The 24,659-nt window shown below is 45.5% G+C and overlaps 1 protein-coding gene across 2 annotated transcripts in view; it reads left to right on the forward strand.

Annotated features, from left to right (window-relative positions):
• PRMT3 (protein arginine methyltransferase 3) overlaps positions 1–24,659 on the forward strand; it is a 739,945-nt gene that overhangs the window by 654,617 nt on the left and 60,669 nt on the right. For both annotated transcript variants that reach the window (XM_069221933.1, XM_069221934.1), the window contains exons 14-15: positions 5,719–5,769; positions 5,968–6,055. In XM_069221933.1, the coding sequence (XP_069078034.1) occupies positions 5,719–5,769; positions 5,968–6,055 (139 nt within the window). The remainder of the gene's footprint in view (positions 1–5,718; positions 5,770–5,967; positions 6,056–24,659) is intronic.

Raw genomic sequence — 24,659 nt, forward strand, 5'->3', positions numbered from 1 at the left:
GCAGCACTACAAAAAGAAGTCCCACGCCGCAGGAGAGCCTCTCGAAGCTGTGTGTCGCAGTAAGGAGTGCTGGGGACTGGAGCTACACGATGCCTGAAGACCCCTTGGAAGAAAAGCCAACAAGCCTTGGCAGCTGCAAAAGATGTGGTGCACGGGGGTGCTGTCCTGCGCGGGAGGGCAAGGGCTGACCTCCACCCAAGTTGGATAGCTGATAGAGAGGACAGACGGGACCACTTCCGACGACCACCCGTGATCCATGCAGGACCCGCGCAGCTCAGCAGGAGAGGGGATCCACGCAGTCAGTCGTCATTGCAGTTGGTGCCTGCAGATGCAGGGGAGTGACTCCTTCACCCAAAGGGAGATTCCTTCTTCTTTCCTGTGCAGACTGAAGACAGGCTGTCCTCAGAGGATGCATGACTGGGGAAGTGTTGCAGAAGCTGGAAGGAGCCGTGGAAACAATGTTGCTGGCGAAGTCTTCATCTTTGTTGCAGATTGTCGGGTCCTGGAGAGTCCAGATGCAGTTTCTTTGGTCAAAAGTCAAAGTGGAGGTTGCAGAGGAATCCTGCTGGAATCTTGCAAGCCAAATCTGAGGAACCACCCAAAAGAGAGACCCTAAATACCCCTGAAAGGGGGATTGGTCACCTAGCTGGGTGACCATGTGTCAGGAGGGGGCTTTGACGTCACCTGCCTGACCTGGCCACTCAGATGCTCCCAGAGTTCCCTGCCAACCTTGGATTCAAGATGGCAAAACACAGGGACCCTCTGGATGAGCTCTGGGCACCACCCCTGGGGTGGTGATGGACAGGGGAGTGGTCACGCCCCTTTCTATTGTCCATTTTCATGCCAGAGCAGTGACTAGAGGTCCCTGAACCGATGTAGAACGGTTTATGCACAGAGGGTGCCAAATGTGCCCTTCAAAGCAAACCAGTGGCTTGGGGAGGCTACCCCTCCCAAGCCAGTCACACCTGTTTCCAAAGTGAGAGGGTGTAACGCCCCTCTCCCAAAGAAAATCCTTTGTTCTGCCTTTCTGGGCTTGAGTTGCTCAAGCAACAGGAGGGCAGAAATCTGTCTGTGAGGTGGCAGAAGCTTAGGCTGCCTGGAAACCTCAGAAGGTTGTAGCGGCAATGCTGGGGGTCCTTTAAGGAGCCCCCAGAGTGCATGGAATCATACTTCCAGAACTGGCAACAGTATTGGGGTATAATTCCAACATGTTTGATACCAAACATGCCCAAGTTCAGAATTACCATTAGTTAGTGACCTATGTCCAGTACACGCGTAAAATGGCGTCCCTGCACTCACAAAGTCCAGGAAAATGGATCTGGAGTTTGTGGGGACACCTCTGCTAGTGCAGGGGTGCCCTCACACACAGGTACATGCACACTGCCCTCTTGGCTGAAAGGGCCTACCATAGGGGTGACTTGCAATGACTTGGTGCAGTGACCTGTAGCGCAAACTGGTTCATGCACGGTTCATGCAGACTACAATGGGAGGCCTGCAGAACCCTTTGCATGAGCTCCCTATGGTGGCAGAATAACTGCTGCAGCCCATAGGGATCCCCTAGGACCCTCAATGCCCTGGGTACCTGAGTACCATATATAGGGGCTTACATGGGGGCACTAGTATGCCAATTGTGGGATGAAATACATAGTTTTGGGAGAGAGAGCATAACCATTGGGGCCTTGGTTAACAGGATGACAGTGAACACAGTCAAACACACTGACAGGCAGAAAAAGGGGGTAACCATGCCAAGGAAGATGGTACTTTCCTACATTGAACTTCAAGACCGATCACACAAAGGCAGAAATAAGAGAAGCAGTCTGGCTAAACGATAAGTGGTCTGGGGGCAAGGCCTTAAAAAATACTATTTTGCTGAGTTGCCAAATGGTGGAATCTGAAAAGTAATCCTTCGAGAAGCAGCTAGAAAAACACGTTCTTGTGCCTCCAGATTTAAGACAATATGGACATTTCAGAAAGGAAATGTGAGCAGTTGCAGCTTTAATCTGCCATTTACCCAACTTGCTTGTGGTACCAAATGGAAAGACCTAGGTGTTTTCACAAATCGGTGCTGCCCGGGCGTGGATTCCCTGGATGAATGTTACCCTGCAGGCATTGTCGTAAAGCATCAGTGTTGGACAGAGTCAAAGGGAAAGAAAGAGCCAGCGAGTGATTAGATGAGTTGTAATAGCAGAAGTTAACTTTGACTTAGATACCACTCACAGGATAACAGTCTGATCCTGAAGACTAAATCGTTGTGGTTCATATTCAAAGAATCTCTCTAAATTTCCAAAGTGGTCAAAAATCATTCCGAGCACCGAGACGGGTGTTAGGGTCTCATCACCTCCAAAGAGCTTAAAGTTAATAAACACGCTGTAATAGGAGGCCACAGTTCAGGTATACGATGGATAAGTGTCTCACGCTTTCATAACGAAAGTATGTTTATCTTTTTTCATTTAGGATGAATAAGTAGATAAACACAAGAGGACATGAAACGCCTAACTGATGACGCCGACCAAGGATTGCAACTTGAATACAACTTTACTGGGCTCGCATTACCTCTAAAGTTTTTCCGGTGGTAATCGTTTTGCAATAACAACACGTGTGCGTTTTCTTTTTCTAGTGAACGGTTTAGTAGCACAATAGCGCGTGCTAAGGTGTTACTAGCAGTGCAGTTCAGTTCAGTTCTAGTTAGTGGCTGGAGCTCAGTATGCTAAACTCTTTATTACCTCTAAGTAATCCGGACTGTTTTACCAGCCCGCTGGTTGCACCCCAGAGCCTTGCCAGGATGTCAGTCTGTGAACCTGATGGGGTTGTATGCCCTGTCTCCTGCACACCGGAGGACGGGACACCACACAGCTCTGTACTTCCTGACTGATGCAGAAATTGTGTATGCGAGTGAGCGGACATCTCATCATATTCGGGCAGCTTAACCATTGTCCTGGGCGAGTTGCACCAAAGTCTCTCTTAGAAAGTTGGGGGTGGCACTTTGCTCTGCTGTGCCCAAGTAGGCATCCAGTCAGTGACTGCCATGCAGCCACACACACAGTGAAATAGAACAAACAGCCTGCAACATGTTCAATTACCCTGCAAACTTCTGTGTCACATGAATAGTCCTGTTCCATGCCTTTACACAGTCATGTGTCTTTCTGTGTGTATACGTGCACTCGTTTTTTGCGTGTGTAGTCTTCCCCGCCAGCGAAATTAGTGCGTGTCAGTCTGCCTGCAGCTGTTTGTGTGTATGTAAGAGAATGTGTTGTAGTTTATCTCCAGACACCTGCTGTCTACTGCTTGCTTATTGGGGTCAGTCCGCGCTTTTGTTTAGTGACCATGACATTTCATTACTGTGGAATGATGATGGCCCTCTCTACTATAGTCTCCACTCCTGCTTGTAGTGGGCATGCTTGGTATGTTACTACTGATACCTGGTAGCATATTATGGCATCCGTTGTGCACACTTGGTATCTGGGTGTCCTCCCTCAACTCTGGTGGGCAGCCTAGCTTGTACTGACAGCCCCTGCCATGTAATGACCATGTAATGACCATGTGTGGCATGTGCTAGCCACATTAATAACTGGTAGCTGCAGCTAAGTTTTAAATCTCTTTGGTGTATGGTGGCCATCTCTAGATTACGACCCCATTACTGAAATACTGAGTCATCCATGACATAGTTGTCACTGGCATTTCATGGATATTCCTAGCATAATGGCGGCCTGTCTATGACTTAGGGTGAACAGTCATGATTTGGGTTGGGTATCACTGACAGCTGGTGGCCACCCTTATCATAACTTGGATATTCCTGACGTTTGGTGCCAATCCTAAGTATGTGTTGTCCACTTGTATACGTTAGGCATTCCTGGCATTTTATGGTCACCCATGGGATAAAGTGGCAATCCCTGGAATCTAGTGCCATCTCTGTTACCTTTATAAACATTCTTGGATTCATTTGGGCTCACTGTGCACCCTCCAACTGTAGAAGGGGGCTACATTGGCCTTTGGGCAATATTACTGGCGTATTGTGATGGCTTGGCCATACCGTGGCCACACCCGCAATCTGGTGGCCCTCTGGTATTTGTTAGCCATCTTTGGCAAACGGGCCCTCTCCGGCATACTGTAGTCACCTTTAGAATTTATTGGGCATTTATGACATGATGATAGTCATCGCTGGATTATGTTGTGCACTTCTGATTTAGGATAGCATTTCTGATACGTGTTCACCACCTGCGTGATTATGTGTACATTCCTCATATCTGATATTGATCACCTACAACTATTGGCCACTTCTGGCATAAGGTGGCTAATCTTGGCAATCACTGAACATCGCTGGCACAATAGGAGCTTCCCTGATATCCGGTGACCTTTCATGTTATATGATAACGGGCTAGTGTCTGGTGGCCATCCCTGGCATGTGGTGTGGACCCTTTATATAGACATACATTTTGGATGTGAGGCATGATGTTGGCAGTAGGTAGTCGCCTATTGCTTAATGTGGTCAGCTCTGTGTTTCTGACATTTGGCCATCGCGCTGTCACAAGGGGACGCCCTGATACGTAGAGCATCGTTGGCATGTAGTGGACACCACTGGCATTTGGTGTCTACCTCAGTCTGTTATCCCCGTTACATGCTACTGCGACACATAGGCTCCGAGAGAGTAATTGTACCTGTAGAGCAATAAATACTAGTCTCTGAGAAAAAGGCAAGGCTCATGTATGAGGGTGAAGTCATTGTATTTATTAAGAATGAACACTTAGTATTAGAGACATATATATTTTTACAAAATGACAAGCCTTTATGGCACTGGCTTACTGACCAAAAATGAAAATGTCATGTGCACTTATTGTACTCTGTCATTCCTCAACATCCCAGACTTTTCCTGGTACAAAATTACAGCGGGCGACCAGGCCCTATTGTTTTGTCCACTGGACATGTAGAGTCAGCCTCACAAGTCCTTGTTTACAATTTACAGTTCCACAGTACGCTTGTTGCAGAGGATTGGTTGCTGCTAAGGCGAGATATGATGTATCGATGTATGCGTGATGTTCAAATTGATATATATGGTTAGTTAATGCAAAGCTTTACTGTCAGCGTGAGCCCTCCAAGAAAGTACAGTGAACTGTAAGCTCAAGTTGAATTTGACGGTGATTCCTATCTAAACATGTATGGTTATTTACAGCTCCCAGACTCTGCTTTATTCTTGCAAATGCATGAGAAAGAATGGAAGCAAGAGATTTGGAGATCGGAGATTTTATTTTGTAAGCAACCAATGTACCCAAGAGGTATTTGCAACTTGATAGTAATTGGTGACGTTTGCAGACAGATTTGCCAAGCTACTGTGCAATGTGTTTGCTTTGAAAATAAAACGTACCCGAAAATACTTGAAAATCGAGCGAAATAACCCGAAACGTTACAACATCCTGGTTTGTGTCACTGCATTGCATACAGAGTGAGAGCGTGAGGTACGAGGGACGGTATTTCAGTGAAGAATGCAGTCACTAGTGTAGTGTGTTTGTAAGCATGACATCCTGGTGGAATGCCTCACTGAGCTAGCCTGTTTCCATGTGCTACCCAGGCCCAAGACAGCCATGTACAATGTTTACTTCTCTGAAGATAATCTTAACTCTGCTGTTATTCTGTTGGCGTAATCTATATATTACAACAGTGAAAACGGTGATATGAACGCAGCACTAAGTGTGTTTTTCTTTTTTTGTGTGTTTGCTTTCTTAGGCACTGGCCGGCTACTTCGACGTTTTTTTCGAGAAAAATTGCAATAACAAGGTGGGTCGTTTTTTCGTGCTACATATTCAAAAGTAATTAGCAGGGATGTAATGCGTGTTTCTTTTTATTTGTAGCCCCGAGGTGTTTGGGCGTAAGCATATTTTGCTGTTCGATCGCCTGTTTTCGTGTTATAGGTTAATGTAGCGTGTTATTAAACCCGTGTACTTCATCGGTGACGTCTGAACCCTGTCGTTGCAGGTCCATTTCTCCACCGGCCCCCAGCGCACGAAGACGCACTGGAAGCAGGCCGTGTTTCTGCTGGACAATCCCATTTCTGCAATAACAGGTAGATGTGGTCCTTCCGCGCGGTGAAGTCCCGCTGCGATGAGATGCTGCCCGGCTAATGGAAGCCATTCCTTAGCGGTGCAGCGCTGGTGTGAAATGGGAATAACTAACAGTGCGTTTAGACGAACAGAACATTTTTTTGCATCCTATAGTCATTGGAAGTGCTGACTGAACGAAACTAAAAATGGCCTGTCGGAAATATTGCATGCTTTGTTTTTATTTTGTAAGTAATTTTTGATATTCGTGGCTTTGTGTAAGAATTGTATGTCAGGAAGAAAAACTCTCCTGTTTTTCGTCGAGCGCCCTTCACTTCTTAGTGTCCAGAGCAGCTGATCAGAGTGACATCCTTTTCTTATGGCCGGATGCTTCCTAACCAGTACACTAGCAGTCCTTCTACAAGCCACAATCTAACACCACCTCCCATGTGAAGCAGTTCTTCCCTTTGGTTTCTGGCAGGGTTACATCCTCACCAGCTCATCCTTCTTAGCCGAGGCCGTTCTCAGCTCTTGGAAACATCACACTTTCAGAGGACCAGATGACCGATCCCTTAATCCGGCTACACTATTCCAAATTGTAACACTGCTTTTTTGCAACAGAATATTCTAACAAAAATGTTGGCAAAAAAACTACAGGGACACCAGCAACAAAACATTCACGAACAGCTGCCTGGGTCAGTGATGGCAGTGCAAACCATGCAAGCCCCCATGACAAAAGGACATCTTCCCTCACCTTAGATACATGCAAGCAGCCACATGTCAGTGGAACACCATGGCATGCTTCTGAAGAGAATTAAACAATGGGAAGGTGCGACTTATCCCACCTAGTAATGATCCATTCCTTCCTGTCTGAAAGAACATGCACTGATAGTATCAGTGGACATCAACACGAAATATGGCACACTGCGCACAACATTACACGTGTCTCTGGCCACCACTTTTTGACCTGCACGTCCTTTTATTGATAAAAATGCTGAGGAACTACCAGGTAGCCTTCCAGGTGTATGCAATACCCACATTCTCATCAGTTTGGCCAGCAATTTGAGCTGTCGAATAAGTGCATCAAACACATATATAGTAGCTGGATAGCTTCATTTAACTCATTGTAACCAAAACTACAATAATGATTTGTGAAATTACACCTATATCTTCCACCATTTGAATTGTCTGCCCTCACTGGCAGTAAGAAACTAGTAGCCACCTTTGAATCTGATCTTTCATTTTCCCCTACATAAATTCAGTAGTCAAAAGGTACAACTCCAGCTATCCACGATGAGCTTAATCCTGCCTCCTTCAAAGCTAAATTGAGTTTTAGGACTGTCACATTTTGGTTATTGTAACATCTTACATCCTAGGCTTCCCAAGAAACCTAAAAGGAAGACTACAGAATTTACAAAACCAGCCTGGAAACATTTCCTTAAGAAACGGTGCCTTATGACGTTTATATCAGCTCTCAATTGAATCAAATTCATAACTCCTACTGAGGAAGTAGTCTGAGCTGTCTCCATAAACTCACCTTGCATTATATTCCATCTAGGGACGTTTGATTAGCCACCTTTAAACTTACTCAACACTAACAGTATTAACAGTTAAATCGTGGTGTTTAAGGTCTCAAAATCTAAACCCCTGTACCACCACCTCTGCAACACCCTGTGAACTGAACTGTTCAAGCTAGCATTAATCAAACCACATTGTAAGGTCGGAGGTTGAAGAGTGCTGAAGAGGCATCATTTGATTCCATTGTAGTTAATCTCGTGTGCTGTCCTGCACACCTCAAGTGACCGTAAAGTGACACTGTTGCTTTACATATCTTTGTAAATAAGTACATGTAGAGTCTTTAGAGGTAGCCATGTTATTATTATTATTATTATAGTTGTTCTTATTACAATGATAATCCCTTATTACCATTTACAGATTTTCCATGTGAACATTTGTCGACTAAACAGTTTTGTTATGTGTTTTGTCTACATTTCACTACAACTTTCTAATGTAAAACGATACCAGCAACATATCACAAAGAAAGTTTGGCCATATGAAATAATTTTCAGGCCAAGATATTTCGCCAATTTTGAAATGGAGATGCTTATCTCGTAAGTGATTCTCAAAGTAATACGAAGTTTTGTTGTTGGATAGTAGTCCAGAACTTACCAAGAATGTGAAATGCACGGCTTGCTAAGGAGAATAAACGATTGTGAGGGTTAAATGACTTGGTATGAGACTAGTTTGTGTTCAAACGTAGCAGGCAATTCAAATGTCTGTGAGAAAGTGAATTATTAATTGGGTTGAATGGTAGTTCACCACAGGTAATAAGGTCACTAGATTATTGGTCTAGTAAAGTGTTTCAGTAATCTAGACCTGAGCTTATCCCCTGATACCATTGGCACAGAGCTGACGTGTTTAATCAAGAACATGTGTAATGCATTTGATAGTGCCAGAATGGTTAAAAAGTTGAAAACGCAACACAATAAAAATCCCACTCCAATGTATAAAAATAGAGAATAATTGAATGTACAAAATGACACCAAAATCTAATAAGTGGAACAGGAGATATGAATTTTTAAAGTTTTAAATAAAAATATCAGCAAAAGGCATAGAGCAGTAATGCAGCTCAGCTGGTCGCAGCAGACCGGGACCTTGGAAGACCTAGGGCAGACGGGGTCTTGTGAAGATTTGAAGCTGGCTTCGATGTACTGGTCACGTACACTAACCACAAATGACCCAGTCAGAAGTTTTATCTTCTGAATTAGTCTCTTTTCTGGAAGTCAGAGTTCTTCAGCGGGACAGTGCAGGAGGCTGTAACTGAGAAAGGTTCCACAACAATGGATAGATGCCGGACAAGGATCCGGCTGAGAGGTTGGTTAAGGCAAGGAAAAACTAATAGCAGGAAAATTTAATTATCACACCCAGGGAAGTCTTCTCATTGGCCTGCTACTTTTGTCGTTGGTCAAGTTTTCTACGTTTAGACCCAATAACTTATTTGGAGCTCAGGTTCCTTTAGCAGGCCAAGACTGCAGGCTGAAGCTGAAGAGAGCTCCCCAAGGCTGCATACCTTCTCCAGGAAGTCCTACAGAAACAGATTTGCTGCAGTTGAAAAGCTCAGAGTGAAATAAACTAAATCTTCAGCCCAGCAGCAATGCACCATGGTATGATTCTCTTGGCAGGTTTGTTCCTGTCCTGTGGAGGTTTTTGGGGCACAAAAGGTTTTACATGCCAGGTTTTTCAGGATGTTAGGAAGAATACACTTTGACTCATCCTACTATCCCAGGACCTCAGGAATAGCACTTGGAGGTGAAGACCCACTCTAGCAGAAGCCCTGGAAAGGTCTTGTTGGAACTTGTCAGTTGGGGTCTTCAGTAAAAATGCTTCTTGCAGATTGTTGTGCCCTTGTAGTGTAACAGGAGGTGATCCAGCTGACCCTTGGAGTTCACGTCTTTGTTCGGAGTACAAGTGCCGACAGGTCCAGCCCTTCAGGTCTCAAGTCTCAATCCACATGTGCAACCTTCTTCTGTTCTTCCACAGGTCCACAGTGTTCTGAAGAGGTTGCCTAGGGGTGCCACCTTTAAGTCTGCCACTAGCCTGAGGTTGAGGGTGACTCCTGGCCCCTCCCTAACCAATGGAGGAAAACATTGCCTGGGGTACCTCTACCCACTTTTGCAGCAGGTCCTCTGTGCTCTACTGCACGCAATCCCACAGTGCCCCTCTCTGCCCAATTCCACTTGGATTGGAGCCGGTCTGCCAGGGGTAACAAATGAAGGGGCCTGATCAGGTGTGAGATAATATTTGCCTGTGACAGGAAGGCCTCTGTGAAGTTAATCAGGTTTGTGGGCACTACCCGAATGGTTATCCTGCCAGAGGAACAGTAAAACCTTCCCACCCCCAGGTCTTAGTGCTGCTCGGGAGCAGTTTTTTCACCTCATTCAGGGCTTGAACTTTCAGAGGGCTGCAGCTGATGGCTAATGCAAATTAGCCTCCAGAGGCTTTGGGCACGGAAAATGTAGCTTTCTAAAAGTTCCCTTTCCTTAATATGTATTAAAAATCCAACTTTACCAGTGTATTGGGCTTTTTATATATATTGGACAGTTCAATAATGAATTTTGTAGTAGCTTCCTAGCCATACATTGCATTATTACTTTTAAAAGTGCATCCCAGTGTTTTTCTGTGGAACAGACGTCTTTGCTACAGTGAAAATAGAGTTTAGATTCTAGTAACTGTAAGGACATGTTTAATATTAACTTTCTCTATATCCTAATTGTAAATACAATGCACCCTGCCAGATGGATCTAAGGCCCCTGTTAATATTTAAAAGGAAAGCTTAGGCCTGTCAAAATGGTTTATTTTGACTGGTAGAATTGCAGTTTTTAACTGCCACAGTCAGGCGACAATGGTAGGCCTGAAGCAATGTGTACCCTGTCACTAGAGGGTGGCGCAATAAGTGCTGCAGTCCAGTAATGGCATGTAACTTAAAGGCCCTGAGAACACTTAACTTGGGGCTAGGTAAGCTAAATAGGCCAATCAGGAGTACAACCAATTTCAACATTTTTATGGGCCAGAGCACATGCCCTGGGGCATGTCCCAGTGTCAACATACCAACAGCATGACTCCACACAAAAATTGCATTTTCCTAGACTATATTTGTAGCCCAAAAATAACAATCATTTGAATTGTGGGATAGTGTAATACTCAAATCAGCATGTGTGGAAATAGAGACTTATTTAATTTAATAATACGCTCAATGAATCTATGGTCCAGCAAGTGACATCTGCAATTATTAAACAAACAAGGGGGAATTACAGTGTGACTCATTCCAAATAAATGCATTATTGGCTTGGTAGTTGGGTCTTAGGGCCCTGAGTTGGGACTGTTATATATTTTTCTGTTTTTCTTGTGTCCTGAGCCAAGAATGAAAGGCAAGACAGTGACCTTTCATATAAATGGGAGAGGGAGACCGAGGTTTCCCATCTGGCAACCAAATTTCAAAATGTGAAACCAGATACTATGGAATTGATACTGGCTTTCCTCCTTGCCCAAAATGAGTGACCCTAGTCAAATATTTTATTTCGCAGAGCCTATTTTTTCTTTATTATCACATATGAGAGCACATGTAAATATTTGAGTTCAGGATGTGCGCTCTACAAACATTTCTTATGTTTGATTTAATAGACTACAATGTTGCTCTATCTATAATAAGAATCTACACTGCATTTAGAGTTTACTTGACTATTGACTTATCTCTTAGTTCGTTAATGATATTGTTGTTGAATGTTTCTAAAAACTATCACTTTTAATAAAGGTTTCTCTATGCAGTGATGTAACCTGATGCATTAAGATGAAACAATTCCCCTTGTTAAAGAAATACACTTTTTTAAAAATTTTGAAGAGATTGTATCAGTTTTTTAAATTATTTTTGTTGCACGATATACATGCCAAATGTGTTCATGGATTGGCTCGGCTTGTGTACTGACCCTTAAAGCCAAGCCAGACCGATGGTTCGGCTCTGGCTAGACGCGCCATATTATTCTGCTGGTGCGTCCTCCTTGATTTGTGAATCTGGCATAGCACGTGGGGGCACAGGTCACTTGATAAATTGACTTATGTAAGGTGAGGAGTACAAACATGGATCCCTGCCCACATTCACCAGTTTGACACTACCATCAAGGATTCTTGTAGCAGAGTCAAAGTAAAGTGCGTGCTGTGAAAATACATTTAAAATAGGTGATACCAGGGCAGGGACACCAGGTTGTTGCGTTGTACGCAACTGTAGTTGTGAGTTCTCAGGTAGTACCACCAGGCCTTGGTGGGGCAGGCATGGCGTAACTTCAGTACAGGTGTGACACACTGCAAGTGCATTATTGGTTTATTAATTGGGCTTGCAGGCCCTGAGTCAGGTCTTCTAGGTTTGTGTCAGTTTATCACATAGTTCTTATTTCACTAAGAGCTTTTAACAGTTTTTTTTTTTTTACATTAAAAATATATAGTGACCAGTTTACCAAAAAAAGTAGTACATCTGAACCCATAGAAATGCTCCTTGAATGGATACAAATGTACTTATTTTTGTCATTCACAAACATTGGCAGTGGTAGGCATGGGAAGCTGCACCAGTTTCACGTTTCCAGGCATTCTACTGGCAATCAAATCCAACATCCACAAGGTGATGGGGCAAATGCTTGCAAATAGTCTAACCAGTGGCAGTCGCCGGGGGAGCATTCCAACCCATTGTTTTTCACCACTGATGCCCACCTGATGTAAATCAGTACTGACCTTGTTCCTTAACCAAACAGTTCATCCAGCATCTTGGTCATCTCACCCCTCCACCCTGCAGGCCACTGCTTTTCAGTTATGTAAATACGACTTTCTGATAGAGACTTCTAGTTGCATATTCCTCACCCTTTAAATATTTCCCAGACATCACACTGGATCAGGAAACATTTTTTATAGTACCTCTGTGCACTGGAAGGTGGCTCCACGCTGACGTCGTTCCACACCAGTAATGACATTCAAGCCCTATAATAAGGCACCCTGCAAGCTTGCAGTGTCTTTTTTCCACACCACTAAACGCAGCTCCGGAGCGCCTCTCGTTTCTCAGAGACCTTTAAAAAAAAAAAAAAAAAGCATTTACGCCATCTGGACCCTCTGAGCCAGAGCCACTAATGCACTCAACTCCACTTCTGACGCCACACCAGGCTCAGATATGTCTAGGCTGATGCCGACCTTGCCACGTGAAGTGTTGACCCCAATTGTCCCTCCAACGCCAATTTGACACTAGTCCGACTTTGACAGATGCACTTGAATCCCACCAAGGCTTCCGTTCCGGCACGACTATGACCAGGATGATAAGTTTGCCTACCCCTATTTCGAGGACAGTTGGTATGAGGACTTGCAAGAAGCTACTTGGCTAGATACCTCACAGTGACGGCTCTTTTCTCTCCTCTCCTCCCCTCCCCTCCCAACCCAGCCACAGAAGTATCTGCCTCCTACACTGTGGTTATGCGTATGGTGCCTGAAGTCCTTGACCTCCAGCTTCCTGCCATAGAGTTAAAAACAACCGTACTGCATCTGAGCCCCTCCTACCTTCCAGTGAGGCCCTGGACAAAGCCTTGTACTGAACCAAGTACCCCCCCCCCCCCCGCACCCCCCCCCCCCCCTCCACCCCCATGTTAAACAGGTGACCAGGCCTTTTTGTCACAGCACTCCGTGTGACTCGTGGTGCAGGCCTTCACCAGTCAGACTATTCCCAACAATTTTCCTACCACTCCCCCTGGCAGGGAATCAAAGCACCTCTGCTCTTCAGCCAATTAGGGCCTGTGATCTATTAATGCCTCCTGTTTGTTGGGCCCTTACACTCATGCTCTCTAGGACTCAGTGGCACAAGTCCTCCTTGGTGTACTGGAAGACCTTCTCCCTGTCCTTTTGCAGGCCATTCAAGATGGTTGTGATGTGGCCAAGTTCACAATTTATTGTGACTTGGACATCACCAAGTCCTTTGGATGACCTATGGGCACTAGCATTGTCATTTGTCACTATGTGTGGTAACAATCGACTGGCTTCTCAGGCAATGTCCAGCCCTCTCTGATGGACATTCCTTTCAATGAGATTTACCTGTTTCAGGACAAAACTGACTACCCCTTGAATGTTTCATGGAAAGTAGGGCTACCGCTCGATCTCCGAACCTTTCTGCCTAGGCTCGCCAGCCGCACCACTTCCAAAGTTCGTTTGATGATTTTGGATGAGACGTCCCTTACTGCCAGCCCCTCTCCTTCTCACCCCCTCTCCTCCTAAGCAGGGAACCCAGCAGTTTCATGGGAGAGGCTGAGGTGACCACCGCCCCGTGGCTAAGGTCAGCGTGCCACTCAGTCCACCACCTTCCTCGCAGTCCCATCTGCAAAACCTTTTTAGTGTACAATTCCTAGGTCACAGCCACCCAGTGAGAGGCAGAATCCACTGTTTTATCTGGGTTGGGAAGTGATCGTGTTGGACAGCTGGGGTCCGCAGATTGTCCACAAAGGTTATGCCTTACTCTTAACCTTCCGCACCTTCCACCATCCACGCAGCGACTGACGGAGGATCATCTCTCCCTTTTGGCAGGAAGTTAAAGCCCTTTTGACCAATACGGCTGTCAAGAGGGTGCTAGCACTAGAAGTAGCATGTGGTTGTAATTCCCACTACTCTCTGGTGCCCAAGAAGGATAGAGGTCATTGGCCTATTATAGATCTGCGCCTTCTCAGTGCCTTTCTCCAGAAGTAGAAATTCAAAATGCTCACTCTGGCTTAAGTCTTGTCTGCTGTCAAACCTGGAGACCGATGGTGGTGTTGGGCCTGCAGGACACCTGTTTCTGTATTTCTGCCCTGCTAGTCCATCACCTCTGCTCACAGTTGTGGGTGGCCCAGATAGTCGTCAACCACATCCAGATTACAGCAAACCTCCTGCCACCTTTGGAGGGTTCACTATAAACATGCCAAAGTCACACCTGACTCCCTCTCCAATGCTCCACTTCATCAAAGACATTCTGGACATGGTTCAGTTTTGTGCCTTTTCTCAAGAAATAGAGTCCAGGACATTGACTATAATTTTGATCTTTCAGTCTTGGTCCTGGATTTTAGTGAGGTCAATCCTGAGGCTGCTAGGTCTGTTAGTCTCCTACAACATGATGGTTGAGCATGCCAGGTGGTATGTATGGGCATTGCAGTGGGATCTGAAGTAACAGTGGGCTTAACATCAATAGGTTCTCTCTGACCACGTTCAGATTTTAAAGGAAACTGTGAAAGACCTGCGATGGTAGGTACCAGACCGTGTTTGGGTTAGCAGCAGAACCCTCTCCTTTCCCCACCTAGAGTTGACAGTGGTGATCAATGTATCACTTCTGGACTGGGGTGGCCACCTATGAGAGGTGGAGATCAGAGACTTTGGTCTCCAGCAGAGCCCCAGCTCCATATCAACCTTCTGAAAGTGAGAGCCACTTGGCATTGAAAGCCTTCTTGCCATCTATCAAGGGGAGGCTGGTACAGGTGCTTATGGACAACACTGCCACCATATGTTACTGCAACAAACAGGGCAGGCTGAGGTTACAGACTCTGTGCCAAGAGACTCTGCGCCTCCGGAAATGACTGGACCACCAGGGAATTTGTCTTGTGGTGAACCACCTGGAAGGCTCTTTGAATGTCAAGGCAGATGAACTCTGCAGTTAACTCCTAGCCTATCGAATCACAAATGACAGCTGCACATACAGGTGGTGCAAGATCTCTTCCACAAATAGGAAGAACCATGGCTCAGTCTGTTAGCCACCACGGAGAACGCTCAATGTCAGCACTTATGTTCATTGGGGTTTCCAAGGCATCTCTCCTTTGGCACTCTTGTATGTCTTTCCACTGATATCACTCCTGCGCCAAATTCTGAAGAAGATCAGGTTAGACCTGCCCCAAGTCATCCTAGTGACTTCGGATTGGGCGGAGAGAGTATGGTATCCAAAACTTCTGAGAGCATTTGTCCTCCTATCAAGCTGCCCCTCCAGGAGGACCAGCTGTCGCAGCAACAGGGAAGAGTTATGCACCGGGTCTTCACGCATTCCACAAGCAGCGACAGCTAAACCTCTTTGATCTTCCTCCGGGGTGGTTGATGTCATCTTGGCAACCATGCGTCCCTGGACAAAGACTGCACGTACGTGTTTTTGGCAGAAGTTTGTGATTAGGTTGGGCATAAGCCAGATTCATACCCTCCAAGCCAAACTGTCTGGCATTCTCTTATTTGCTTTTTCTCTTGCCTAGCACAGTAAAAGGTAATCTTTTGGCTTTCTTCTGGTTGCCTCATTGTTCAAGTCACCCGTTGTGATGCGATGTTTGAAAGTGCTACAGGTCTCTGAGAAGATCTGCCTCGCCTAGTTCCACTGAACTTCAGACTGAGGTGGCCACATTTAGGAAACAGGTGGCTGTGGTCACGTCTCGGTCTTGGGCCCTGCTGCAATGATGTGTGCCTGCTGGGGTTCCCGAAGTGGGCTATCGGGACGAGCACTGAGCAATTTGTAGATCTGAATGGGTGGCACCCTGAAGTTTGGTGCACTGTCCCACCATGTTCATTATTGAGAGGGTGCACCGCGCTAGTGACTTCGTCGTGGCCTGGGACTCCTCTGCAGGCCATCATAGCCCATATTTTAAACTACCAGGACAGGGACTGTATCCTCAGGGTGGCGAGGGACACTGATGCTGCCAAATACGAGAACCAGATGACCTCCATTTATCCTTATTGCACCTACAAGGTACAGGGCACCCAGAAAACATGCCTGGAGGTTAAAGCCAAGCTTTCGGGAATAGGTCTCCGCTATATTTTGTTATACCCAGGCACGTTGAGAGTGATCTTGGGGGACAAATCACATTTTCTCTCTGACAATGTGTGGCGTTGTTTGGAAGGTCTGGGTTAGGGAGCGCAAGAAATGCACTTAATCCTTGTGACCTGAAACTCAGCGACCAATACATGTGGAGGGTTCCGACTGCAGGGCGGGTGGGAGGTCTGCTTCTGAGCACCACCGGTGCCCTGAAAAGAACGATACCACCAGGGTGGAGATACAGGAGGACGGGACCATGGCTTAGGCCCAGCCGGCCTAGCAGCCGGAGTCGGGTGGACTTCCCAATGCAGGAGGGAGATTTCAACGTCAACCAAGTCTGCTTCAGGATATGTCACTTAATGTTGTCTTACCCTCTGCGATGCTACTTATTGAGCTTTTCTTTCTTTCCCCTGGCGGGGAGGACTCATCACGATGTTTGTTGTTCCATTGTTTGTTTTGGGGGTTTGTGTGCATGGGCTGGTGGATTACTTGATAACCATTTTTGGCACACGCTGTGCTTAGGTTCTTTTTGATGGCATGATATTCTGTGTGCGGGTTGTCTTTGTGGGTAACCTCTCCACATTAGTGGTAGGCCATGGTCACATTTGTGGTAGGCCATGGTTGCGGGGATTGGGGTGGGCTATGGGTCCTGACAGAAAGAGTTCAGTTGGATTTGCAGTATGAAAGTTTGTTGCTAATCTGCATATCCGGGGCGGGGGATTTGTTTTTTGGATCCTGCTGTTTGGGGTTGTTTGTTGTTTTTTCTAATAGTGTGGGTATCGCAATGGTGGGGGTATTTCCTTGGATGGTGGTTTCTAGGCTGGATATTCTGGGAGGTGGGGGAATTTTTGCATGAGAATTTGCTGCTGTGCCTATGAATGATCAATTGAACATTGTCACATCGAATGTCCATGGACTACGAGGGTACACCAGGCGATGTAGGGTCTACTCATTCCTTAGGAATCATAAGATCCAAATTGCCTGTCTCCAGGAGAAAAGTCTCGTCGTGGAGGAGACACAAATTGCAAACAGAGTGGTGGGGTCAACTGTTCTGTATCTCTTATTCTCCCTATGCTAGAGGAGTCATCATCTGAGTGGCTCCAGCAGACCCCTTTAGGCATATCTATAGTGAGGCGATTGTAGAGAGGTGGTATGTTCTGTTCCAGGGCATGCTGGATGTCAGGTAGATCACACTACTAAACCCATACACCCAGAATGTTAACGATAAGTATTTCTTTGAAGGGCTGCAGGACAAGTTGGTGGGCAGTGTAGAGACACCCATAAATCTCGAAGGGAGATTTTAATTGTGTGCTGGATGGGGCTCCAAACCACTAATAGTGAGCTTGTTGAGGAGGGTGATGCATAATTTGGGTATATTAGATGGGTGGCGATTACTACACCCGGGTGGTAGTGAATATACTTATCATTCCCAGACCTATTATACTTACAATCGATTGGATCGGTTCTTGGTGTGATGTTTGGATCATGCACAAATAGGTGCGGTGTCACACTGGTAAGGTTCCTGTCTGATCATGCCCTGAGGTTACTGACACTGGCCAGGGCAATCCCTTAGCAGGATCTATCTTATTCAAACTGTAGGATCACACTCGCCCAATCCGAATCCTAAATGGACAGACCCAAGTCTCTTTCCCAGGCCCCATGTGGTGGGAATACATGTCACCTCTAAGAGCCTTGTAAAAGAGGCTATTCAGGTGACTTACTTCTCCCCACCCAATAAGACCGTCACACACACCTGACGGCCAAAGTGCTGCTGGGAAATCTGTCCAGAGCTCCCTCTCAACACTCCAATTTAGCATAATGTAGGAATTGTCCCTGTCAAACCCCGAAGGAGTCCTAAGCATCGGTAAACGTAATGAAGGCCTCTCCGGGGTATATATCACTCACTACCGGACACTCCCCCTTCCTCCATTGGTCCATAGACATGTCCATATCTATATTCCAAAAAAGAGGGCCATGCGGAGAATCTTGTGAACAACCTTCTCCCAAAATGTCACCATGTTTCGAATTATATACGGAACCGCGTGGTCCTACCTGCCCGCTTGCATCAACAGCTGAGGTAAAGTGTTGCCACCAACTTCATTCCCCAGGAGCTGTTTCTCCCAATTTTCGGACTCTCTGAGCCTTCTAGCTGCATGCTCCAAGTGTGTAGCATAATAGTAGAGATTTATAACCTGGACCTCTAATCCCCTACCTTTTCTTAAGTCCTCCTTAAGCGATGTCAACCCGACCCTGGTGAGCTTATCCACCCACAGGAGATTCATTCACAAGCTTTCCAGTTTGTGAAACCACGGACCCCCATAGTGGTTCAGACAGTGCAGGAGAAAAAAACATTTTAGCCATCCCTGCACATCCCACCACTGAGAGTGGAAGCTTATTCAAGAATTTAATGGAGTTCTCTAGCCCCATGAACACCCTGTCCATGTTTTTACATTGATGCTGCACCTTGAGTATGTGTTATCCAGATCCCAAAAACCCTCCAATTCCCACTGGAGACCCACATCCGGCAGTTGAGCCAACTGTCCCCCAACTAACCCACCTAAGGGGAACAAGAGCAACCTGCTAACATTGATCCTAAGACTTGAGACCTCACCAAAAGAACCCAGTAGCTGCACCAGGATAGGAACCAACTCCCCAGGCGCTTCCACATACACTGGCGCATCATCCGCGTATGAAGAAATAATGTGGGTGGTGTCCCATACCTTGATTCCCCAAGGCAACGCCGGGGGTTTGATTGCTAAGACAAATAAGAGAGGTGAGAGAGGTCATCCCTGACAGGTGCCCCTCCCTACTGGCCAGTCTTGAGAAAGATTACCACACACCGTGACACATATAAAAGGGTTTGTTTTCAGAAGTTAGATCCAGGCGCCTGAGTTAAGAAATGAGGTTAAACCTCTTACCCAGACGTACATTTAGACCTCTCTGAGGTATATTCATGTGTTCAATTTGATCGAACAGGCAAAAGGGTTGAGGTGTTACTAGTATTTTTAAGAAGACATTTAAATGCACTAGTTTTAAATCTGAGGAGTTGCAGGGAGCAGAAGCATTAGGCTTCAAGTTTCGATTTTAATTTGGACTTAGATAATTCTGAGGACTTTTAGGTTACATGTTTATGGAATCTGTGACCTCTTTGAACCTGGCATGTGTTGCCCGGGGTCCCGCACAGAGAGTTGATCATTATCTACTACCTTTTTTATGGAAGTATAGTTTACCTAGGGATCTGCGCTCTTTGATGGTTGGTAGTGAGAAGAGGGCCTGGGGCAAGGTCTTGCGACGTCCCTTGGAGAGGTGTTTATCAAATCTAAACCAGTATATATCCGGTTCATTAAGGGAGATGGATTTGCAACTAAGAGATGGCTTGAGAAAGCAGCTGATTTAGTAGCCCCCCCAAAAAAAGGTAAAGAACCCTGCTAAAACTTGTTTGGCCCATTGAGTTTCAGCAGAGCTAGCCTAGGCACGGGTGGCATGTAAAAAGCTTGAAAGATCTTGGCACAGGCAGTATCTCGAAGTTGATAGTCGTTTATAAATAGATATTGAGCAGTTATTATAAGAATGTTAGGAGAGCTTGGAGCACTTATTACGTCCAGTGCATCAGGGCAGCTGATAATGACAGCAAAGAGATCTTTAAAATAGTGACCAGATTTACTGATTGGAAAGCATCTTCTCCCACTTTAGAATTTAGCCAGACTCTTTGTGCCCGCCTTAGTGACTTTTTTGAGGACCAGGTCCTCAAATACAGGCAAAAACCTCTGATTCCCTTCGATTGTCCAGTGTTGGGAAAGCAATCTGGGGGATATTAAGCCTGGGTGTCCCAAATTGTCTACTTTTTTGGTGCCATCTGTAGCCGAGGTGGTGTTTGCCTTCTCCCATTGTAAACTGGGTGCACCCTCGGACCTGATTCCACATCATATCCTGAAATCTGTTGCTGATATCGGCCCGGTTTATCATCTGATATTTGAGGCCTCTCTCCGGGAAGAGATTTTCCCAAAGGAATGGAAACGTGCCAATGCCATCCCTATTCTTAAAAAGGTAAACACGGACCAGGAGTCACTGTCAAATTTTAGACCTGTTTCTCTATTGCCAGCAGTGGCGAAGGTCCTGGAAAAAATGGTGAATTTACAACCTACCACTTTCCTGGAAGACAATAACCTGCTTCACCCCTCACAATCTGGATTTAGAGCCTGTTACACCACTGAGGCAGCCTTGCTTGAAATCTTGAAATCTCTGAGTCCATTAGATTCAATCTGTACTCTGGCCTTAATGTTACTTGGTGCTGTTTGGTCTGTTGGCTGCACTTGATACAGTTGACCATGACATCCTCCTGCTCAGGCTAAAAACATCTGATCTGTTGGCTGCATTTGATACGGTCGACCATGACATCTTGCTGCCCAGGCTAAAACATCTGGAGTGACTGGCACGGCTTTTTACTGATTGAGGTCCTTTGTGGCTAACCGGGAACAGGTTGGGTGGATGAAACCATATGCGTCTGAGGTTAAGGGCCTGAGATTGGGTGTGCCGCAGGCCTCTTCTATTAGTCTCACTCTTTTTGATAACTATATTGCCCCCCTGGCTGCGGTGGTGATATATCTATGGCCCCATTGGCTGCATCGGTGGAATGCTGTAATATCAGAGTCATATCATACGCTGATGACACCCCACTTTTCTTCATGTGTGATGGTGACTCTGATGAGGCAAAATAGGCTTTTTCTGGCTGTACGATAGTGATGCTGGACTGGTTGAAAGTTAATAAACTTCAAGGTAACCCAGATAAGACAGAGGTGCTATTATTGGGCTGTGATCCATCCCCTGGTTGGACGGGAGCATGGCCAGTGCAGGCTCCTCCCCAACAATGCTAGAAACTTAGGGGGTCTTTTTTTTTTACACTCAGCTTTCCCGTGGGGCTAACGTATCAGCTGTAATGAAGTCGTGCTGTTGGATTATGCTGATTCTGAAGACATTTTTACATTACCTCACACTTGAAGCCCAGGTGACGATAGTGGGCGCATTCATTTTATCCAGACTAGATCATTCCAATGCCCTTTATTAGGGTCTGCCTGACTAATTGTTAAACCGATTACAGGTTATTCAGAATATGGCAGTTCGCCAGGGTGTGTCCGCTGCGAGAAAAATTACACTGGTTATCAGTGCAGCATTTTGTTGAAGGCATAGATTTTGGTCCCCGCTAATGAAGACTCTGGTGTGTCAAAGTACCTGTGCGAGAGGATGTTGGAAGATTGTCTGGCTTGGCCTTTGCGCTGTAGCTCTGCGAGCTTGCTCAGGCTCCCACGCTTCAGAAAACAGCATCGGGGAGGCTCTTTCTTCTGGGTCCTGGCCGCTATAGTTTGGAAGCTTTTGCCCACGCACCTTAGACTAATTAAATCTAGGGTGAGATTTAGTAAGGAGCTGAAGACTTTTGTTTAAGCATGAGTGAGCAGATTTGAACTTCTGCAGCCAGCCCTGTGATCTTACCTGAAGTGCCAGGACACACTATGTGTAGCTGTGTGCTATATAAGCATTCTTCATTCATTCATTCATTTGGGCCAAACCTCTTTCCCTGCAAGACTGCCATTAAATGAGCCCACTCCACTGTATCAAACGCTTTTTCAAGGTCAATCAAGAACAAAACCATCTCTCTCTCTCTCTCTCCTTCCAAGGTGTAATATAGTACGTGAAGCCGCAGTGGTCCTCATGGACCAGCCCCCAAACCATCCTATGCAGCCTGGTTGCCAATATTTTGCACAGAATTTTAAGATCTGTGTTGAGCATAGTGAGGGGTTTGTAAGAAGAGGGGTCAGCGGGATCACCTCCATGCTTCAACATCAGATACACTATCCCCTCTCGCATTGTAGGCAGGAGAAGATACTTCTCCTTCGTCTCTATATTGACCCCCAGCAGTTTTTCTTTGAGGACACAAGAGAAGGTGCGATAGAACTCCGCTGGGAACCCATCTCCACCCGGAGCCTTGAACCTGTTAAGTGCCTTAGGGCCATATGTATGGACACATTTTCCCATAGACACAGAATGGGTAAAACCCTTTCCTACATCTGGCCCTTAATGGCTGCATCCATTTCTTCCAATTTGAGGTGTTCCTCGAATTCCTGCAGGACCTCCCTCCACAACTGAGGCAGCCCCACTCTGGCCAAAAACCTACCATCCCTCCCGCAGTGTCTGGTGTGCCATCTCTATACACCAGCTTGAAGTGGTACTGCAGGGCCGCTAGAATGTCCCTTCGCTGAGTTTGCAATTGACCCCGTGCATTCCGTATAGATAGAATAGAGTACCACTGTTTTGCACCTGAGGATCAATGCCAGGAGCTAGCCAGATTAGTCACCTCCCTGTATAACAGCTGACGGTAGGATTTCAGTGCGGTTTTGTCCAGCGTATCACAGAGGAAGTGTCGTTTCCTGTGGACCGCTAACGTTGTCGCACACACATAAGTCAAGTGTACCTCTTGTTTCTGTAGATCAGCTAGCTGGCCCTCCTGCTTCTTCAGGTTCTCCATAAGCCGCCAGTAAACTCTGCAGACAGTTCCAATGCATTCTCCTGAACTACAGCTTTTAATGCCTCCCACTTGATCTCTCTGTTGTCCATGGTCCCCCAGATCCCATTAAGGTAATTCTCCAAAGTGGTCTGTAAGTCCGCCTTTCAGTACACATCTGTGAGTAGATCAGAGGGCATGCGCCATGCTAAGTTGGCCTTATTATTGGTGAAGAGACAGGTGGCCATTGGGTGGCTGCGTACAAGGGTTCCTCTGTTCGACCTTTGATTGCAAGATCGCTTGGAATGGAGAGTGGCAGAAGAACATCACATGAGAGTGGCTTGTATTGATGAAGGGGCAGAAAATGCCATAATGTTTTGGGTCCAATTGTTGGGTATGTTCCAGGATGACAATGTTTCGAGCTCTGAAAGTGGGTCTGAGACACAGGGCTGACTGTGTGCAGGGCTCATACTCATGTTAATTTTTTGATAACCAAGTGAGTATTGATGATACCTTGTATAATGCCTGCCTTGTAGTCTTGGCTGTATACACAAACTACTTTGATTTTGGCTGGGCTGATAAGTGTTTCCACCTGAGGGGCCTGTGTAGAGCTTGTCTATCGCTGCCTGTGCTCTGTAATTGTAGTTGGAATGTGTATAGCACTATTGAACCCACTCTGTTTTTTCGTGCTTTGTACCTTTCATAAAATCAATAAAATACAGTTTAAAAAAACGTTGGTACACACTGTAACCAGGATAACATTGGTAAACCAGATACCTAGTTATTTAATCTTACAGGAGGTCCATTGAAAACTAGAAGAGATAAAAGAGCATGTAAAGCAATATTTATTAGTGAAAGTACCTCAGATTTCTGGCAGAATCTGGTGAAAAAATGAAATCTCAGTAAGAAGAGGGGGTGAATTTAGATTAAAAAATTCAGCTGCGAAGGAGAGAAAGGAAGAAGATTCTGCATCTTTTAATAAATCATTTTTAAACCTCCATTTATTCAATTTAGGAGTAGCAGGAATCAAGTCTGTATTTGTGATCAGTGGGGTATGATCTGAAAGAACAATGTGACCAATACTTGCAGTTAGGCATTGTGACAAGTATTTGCTTAAAAATATATAACATTAAAAAATATATAATCTAGTGTAGTGAGTGATCAATGAACAGGAGAGTAGAATGTATGGTCTCTAGAAGTAGGGTGGCATAACCTCTAAGAGTCAAGAAGAGCAGTAGAATGAAGTACGAATCATCATAGTGAAGAAACATTTTTTGGATACCAGTCCACAAGCCCTAATCCATTTTAGCAGCCCCATAAACATTAGCCACTATTATAGGAATTTCGTTAATAAAGAAACAGACTGTAATCCATCTGCCTTCAGTGTCAGTTTCGTGAGATAACACTTTACAATCGAGTTTTTTATTACATAAGATAACTACTCCATTTTTCTTATGCAAAGAATGACACACCAAGACAGAGCCTACCCATTCATATTTAAGTTGGATAGCTTCACTTTCTGTGAGGTGGGTTTGTTGTAAAGGGATATATCCAAATTGTATCCAGCCAGGTGACGTAGAACTCTGTCGCTTGATTGGATTCATAAACCCTTTAACATTCTGTGACAATACTCTAAATAAGGTGAGCATATACAAACATAAAAATTAAAAACAGTCCTTCATGAGCTTATAAATTAATTATGGAAGAACACAAGAAGCAGCAGCAACAGAAAAAGAAAGATATAGGTAGAAGAAAGACTAGGAGAGCAAAACATAGGAAAGGGAAAAAAGGAGAAAACAAG

The sequence above is a fragment of the Pleurodeles waltl genome, chromosome 3_1, assembly GCF_031143425.1.
Source record: "Pleurodeles waltl isolate 20211129_DDA chromosome 3_1, aPleWal1.hap1.20221129, whole genome shotgun sequence".
NCBI classification, from domain to species: Eukaryota; Metazoa; Chordata; class Amphibia; order Caudata; family Salamandridae; genus Pleurodeles; species Pleurodeles waltl.